This window comes from Triticum urartu, chromosome 2A (assembly GCF_056163025.1).
Source record: "Triticum urartu cultivar PI428250 chromosome 2A, HENAU_Tu73, whole genome shotgun sequence".
In the NCBI taxonomy this organism is placed as follows: Eukaryota; Viridiplantae; Streptophyta; class Magnoliopsida; order Poales; family Poaceae; genus Triticum; species Triticum urartu.
Genome location: NC_141874.1, coordinates 317,496,521 through 317,502,568, shown reverse-complemented (window position 1 = coordinate 317,502,568; position 6,048 = coordinate 317,496,521). Strand labels below are relative to the sequence as shown.

The following is a 6,048-nucleotide window of genomic DNA, read 5'->3' as shown; positions in this document are numbered from 1 at the left end:
TAAGTAAACGGACTCCGAAGAATCCACAAAAATATTTTTGTCAGTTTTGGAATATTTAGAAAAATAGGAAAATAAGAAACTTCTAGGAAGCGTACCCTGGTGGGTGCAAGACACCAGGGCGCGCCTGCCAGGCGCGCCCAGGTGGGCTGTGCCCACCTGGGGTACCTTCCGGACTCTGTTTTTCTACAATTTGCTTGTTTCCCAAGATAAAAAATCTTTATATACCCCCCGAACCTGTTGACCACCGTATCGCGGAGAAATCCTCTGTTCTCTTTTCTTGTTGTTTTCGGTCAGACCTGTTGAGTCAGGCATCATGTCTTCTTCTTCCTCCAACAACGTGGAAGAGGATGCTTGGTTGATGAAGATCGAGCTAAAGAGAGAAGAGCCCGCAGAAGCCGTCAAGGGAGACGAGAGGAAGGAGGTTACCATAGATCAACCTCCGGTCTTCGAGCAAGCACTGCCAGTCGAGGGGGAAGAGGAAGATATCCTTAAACCTTACTATGCTCATCTTACTCCTAGTGAGATTGAATCCTTTCGCATCATTGAAACGGTTCATGTGCAAAATAAGTATCTCACCCATGAAAATATTTTGCATCAAGAGCACATCATCTACCTCCGGAGCATCATCCGTCGATTGGAGAATCTCTTGATCCTCAAGAATAGGATTTCTTCATCACCACAAACTTATTCTTCATCACTAAAACGGGATTGAGTATCGGGTATGAGCACTCCCCTTGGCTTCCGCCAAGCTTGGGGGAGGTGCCCGGTATCGTATCATCTGCACAATCTTTTGCCTTTACTTATTTTAGTTCGATCTTTTGCTTTAGATGAATAAAAGTTTAGTTCCATCCTTTATTTTCGAGAGTTTGCTGAGTGATCTATCCTTGTAATCGTGTGCGAGATATATAATAAAGTTTTGTTTGAGTTTTTGCTTTCTTTATTTTCATGTTGCAATTAAAAGAAAGGAAATAAATGAATGAACGGAAATAAATGAAAAAGATCATATGCTGATCTTATGGTAGGCGATGACACCACATAAGGAAAAGTATAAGTAGAAAATTTTATTAGAGATTGACAAACATAGCATTAGTTAATGATGCAACTCATGAAAGAATTAATAAGGGAAGAGAAGATCCACATATAAATATACTATCCTAGAAATCTTTTGTGATTGTGAGCCCTCATCAAAATATTATATGCCAAAATTGTTGATGTTGGACAAGGAAGACAACCTAATGGTTCATGTTTGTTTTTATTCACATAGAAGTCATATTGTCTTAGATCCGTTAACATGTGGTGCTTGCCCCTACCTTTGCTAGCCAAAAATTCCGCACTAAGTAGACATACTACTTGTGCATCCAAAAACCCTTAAACCCAAATCTTATTTTCAAGAGTCCATCATACCTACCTAGGGATTGAGCAAGATCCCTCAAGTAAGTTTTCAATGGTGCAAAAAGGCAATAAAAATTGCTTCTAAAAGTGTGAGATCATTTAGTGTAAGAGAAAATTGAGCATTGCACAAACTTGTGAGTGTGAAGAGTAAAAGTGACAGACTGCATAATAAAGGTCGCTATCACAAGGGGCAATGCAACATGATGTTCTCTTGCATTAAGGGGTTGAGCATACAAACAAATAAGCGCATGGCAACCTCTGCTTCCCTCTGCGAAGGGCCTATCTTTTACTTTTATGTAATTACTTTTATGCAAAGAGTCAAAGTTTTCCCACCATTCCTTTTTTATTTTCTCTTTTGGCAAGCATCATGTGGTGAGGAAAGATCTAGGCACATATGTCCAGTTGAATATAGATAGCATGACTTATTATTGTTGACATCACCCTTGAGGTGAATACATTGGAATGCAAAACTACAAGCCCCTATCTTTCTATGTGTCTAGTTCAAACGTTTTGCTCATGTGTACGCGGTGAGTGTTAGCAATCATGGAAGACTATATGATGGTTGCGTATGTGGACTTGCCTAAAGGCTCCAACACGTGACCCTTCCTGAAAACACGATGAACTGTAGTTGCAAAGTTGATTGAGAACATAGTTTGTTGGTTTCTAATAGAGATTTTTCTTTATACTTCAATAGTGTGATGAATTATCACTTATTCATGAGAAGTCTACGATAAAAGTTCTTTGATAAAAGTCTTATGTTTAAGTTTGTTGCTGTTATAATAATGAACAAGATGCTTCTATGTCCGTATTTTCTTTTTATCGACACCTCCCTCTCTCTAAGTATGTGGACATGTTTTTAGATTTCGGTTTACGCTTGAGGACAAGCGAGGTCTAAGCTTGGGGGAGTAGATACGTCCATTTTGCATCATGTTTTCCTACTGTTATTTATGATGTTTTTATCCGTAATAATTCTTTTTGGAGTAATTCATGCCTTTTCTCTCATAATATGCAAGGTATACACAAAGAGGGAGAATTCCGGTAGCTGGAAATCTAGACCTAGAAAAGCTACGCCAAGCCACCTGTTCTACACAACTCCAAACAAGCTGAAACTTCCCGTAGAATTTTTATGGAATATATGAAGAATATTGGAGCAAATAAGTACTAGAGGAGGCCCACTAGGTGGGAACAACCCACTTGGGCGTGCGAGGGAGCCCAGGCGCGCCTTGGTGGGTTGTGCTCACCCAGGCCCACCTCTGATGCCCATCTTCTGATATATAAGTCATTTTGACCTAGAAAAAAAATAAGGAGAGGACTTTTGGGACGGAGCGCTGTCGTCTCGAGGTGGAACTTGGGCAGGAGCACTTTCGCCCTCTGGCAGAGCAATTCCGCCAGGCAACTTCCCTCCCGGAGGGGGAAATCATCGTCCTCATCATCACCAACAACTCTCCCATCTTGGGGAGGGAAATCGTCATCAACATCTTTAGCAGCACCATCTCATCTCAAACCCTAGTTCGTCTCTTGTGTTCAATCTTGTCACTGTAACTATAGATTGGTGCTTGTGGGTGACTAGTAGTGTTGATTACATCTTGTAGTTGATTACTATATGGTTTATTTGGTGGAAGATTATATGTTCAGATCCCATATGCTATTTAATACCCCTCTGATCTTGAGCATGATTATCATTTGTGAGTAGTTACTTTTATTCTTGAGGTCACGAGAGAAATCATGTTGCAAGTAATAATATGAACTTGATATGTGTTCGATATTTTGATAGTATGTATGTTGTGATTCCCTTAGTGGTGTCATGTGAATGTCGACTACATGACACTTCAGCATATTTGGGCCTAAGGGAATGCATTGTGGAGTAGCAATTAGATGATGGGTTGCGAGAGTGACAGAAGCTTAAACCCCAGTTTATGTGCTATTCCGTAAGGGACCGATTTGAACCAATAGTTTAATTCTATGGATAGAATTTATTCTTAATACTTTTCTCATAGTTGCAGACGCTTGCGGGAGGGTTAATCGTAAGTAGGAGGTTGCTTCAAGTAAGAACAACACCTAAGCACCGGTCCACCCACATATCAAATTATCAAAGTAGCGAACAGAAATCAAACCAACATGGTTAAAGTGACTAGATGAAAATTCAAGAACGCTTTGCTTATCATAAGAAACCATTTTGGCATGTCCTTTGCCTCAAAAGGATTGGGCTACCTTGCTGCACTTTTGCTACTATTACCGTTACTTGCTCATTACAAATTATCTTGCTATCAAATTTCTCTCTTGCTTATAATTTCAGCACTTGCAGACATTACCTTGCTGAAAACCACTTGTCATTTCCTTCTGCTCCTCGTTGAGTTCGACACTCTTACTTACCGAAAAGATCTACAATTGATCCCCTATACTTGTGGGTCATCAGCGCATAGCGCCCCGCGCCTGACCATGGCGCCACAGCCTCAGGATGGCGCTCCTGAGGCCTCGGCCGCCCCCCCGGACGGCGGGGCTCCCGAGGATGGCGCTCCTGACGTCTCGGCTGCCCTACTGGACTACGGTGCTCCCAAGGATGGCGCTCCTGAGGCCCGGCGGCCCCACCAGACAGCGGGGCTCCCGAGGCTCCCTTGCCTCTAGAGGGGAAGGATGTTGTCGACGCCCCTCCCTCATCGAGCATCCCGTGTACTTTGTTAGCATGGTGTTGCGTGATGCGCATGCACGCTACCCCATGCCACATAAGCTTCTGCTCACGGTCCTCATAGTCTCCAGAAAGATGTCCCACTCTTCCAAGGCCACCCTATTAAGGTCGTCTCTGCATACCCCCTGGAGAAGGTGCTCCGGAGCCCCAACGACATAGGAAGGGTTGCTGAATGGAACATCGAGCTGCAGGCATTGCGGCTGGAGTTCAGCACCACCAGGGTCATCAAGGGAACAACTTTGCCGTAGAATGGACTGACGCCCCTGACCGAGGGGTGAGCGAGGATCGTTCCCTGATGCCCGGAGACGAAGCCCCAGATGAGTGGGTCATGTACTTCGACGGCGCGTTTGCACGCCAAGGCGCAGGGGCCGGAGCTGTGCTCATCTCACCTACCCAAGACAAGCTCTACTACGTCGTGCAACTCTGCTTCCAGCATGGCGAGAAGGTCTCCAACAACATTGTTGAGTACGAAGGCCTGATCGCTGGCCTCAAGGATGCCGCAGCTCTGGGGGCAGGCGCCTTACCATCAGGGGCGACTCCCAGCTCCTAGTCAACTTCTCCAACAAAGCGTACAAGCCAAAGGATGGGCACATGGAGGCATACCTTGAGGTGGTACGCAAAACTGAAAAACTATTCTTGGGCTTGGAATTGCAGCATGTACCACGTGGCACGAACAAGGAGGCAAACCACATCGCCAAGAGGGCGTCTCGACGCCACCCTCAGGAGCCTGGCGTCTTCGAGGAGTGGCTCTTCAAGCCGTCAGTAGCTCCCCCCACTGCGGGACCAGCGCAGCCTCGGGAGGAGCTGTCCCCGGCACCCTCCTTGGGAACCCCAGCCTACGGCCCGACCTCAGGAGCCCGCCTGCTTCTCAAGCTCGAACCTCAGGAGGGGTGCTGGACCGAGGAGTTCAAGCCATACTTGCTCCGGGGCACCTTGCCGGAGAAGGAGGAGGATGCAGAGCGTGTGGCCTGCCAGGCCACCGCGTACTGCATCTAGGATGGTGAGCTCTACCGAAGGCACCCAAACGACGTCTCTCTACGGTGCATCTCCAAGGAGCAGGGGTGCGAGCTGCTGGCCGACATACATGGTGGGGACTGCGGGCATCACTCCTCATCGCGCACCCTCGTGGGCAAGGTGTTCTGCAGCGGTTTCTACTGGCCCACAATGCTCAATGACACCACTGAGTTGGTGAGATCTTGCGAGGCATGCTAGTTCCATGCCAAGCAGATCTACCAGCCCACTCAGGGCCTCTAGACCATCCCACTCTCGTGGCCATTCACGGTGTGGGGGCTGGATATCCTGGGCCCATTCCCTCGAGCGCCCGGGGGCTACCTCAACCTCTATGTCGCCATCGACAAGTTCACCAAATGGGCGGAGGTGGAAGCCGTGCGCACCATCCCAGCTGGCTCAGCCGTCAAGTTCATCAAGGGCCTCATGAGCCATTTTGGGGTCCCAACCGCATCATCACTGACAATGGCTCTCAGTTCACGAGCAACCTTTTCAAAACATATTGTGCTAAACTTAGAACGCAGATATGCTACGCTTTAGTGGCACACCCACAGAGCAATGGTCAAGCTGAGCACGCCAACGCGAAGGTCCCGTGAGGCCTAAAGGCGAGGAGCTTCAAGAAGAAACTCGATGCCCGCGGTAGGGGCTGGCTCGATGAGCTCCAATCTGTTCGGTAGTCCATCCGCACCACCACGGCCAAGCCCACGGGCGAGACTCCGTTCTTCCTCGTCTATGGAGCCGAGGCGGTCCTCCCTCACAAGGTAAAGCATCACTCCCCGTGGGTCTTGGTGTTTGACGAGGCATGCCAGGATGCCTCGCGGGGGATGGACCTCGTGCTGGGGGAGGAGCATCACTGCCAAGCCTCGCTCCGTGCAGCGAGGTACCAGCAGGCGCTGCGGTGGGATCACTGCCATAGCGTCCGCTCCAGGACCCTCGAGGTGGGTGACCTCATCCTGAGGCTG

The 6,048-nt window shown here is 47.7% G+C and overlaps 1 protein-coding gene across 1 annotated transcript; it reads left to right on the top strand.

Annotated features, from left to right (window-relative positions):
• Positions 1-4,669: 4,669 nt before the first annotated feature.
• LOC147984956 (uncharacterized) lies at positions 4,670-5,074 on the top strand. Its single transcript, XM_087541341.1, has one exon. The coding sequence runs from the start codon at positions 4,670-4,672 to the stop codon at positions 5,072-5,074; it is 405 nt and encodes a 134-aa protein (XP_087397467.1).
• Positions 5,075-6,048: the final 974 nt, after the last annotated feature.

Coding starts and splice junctions, on each gene's coding strand:
- LOC147984956 (XM_087541341.1), top strand. CDS start 4,670: ATGGAGGCATACCTTGAGGTGGTACGCAAAACTGAAAAACTATTCTTG.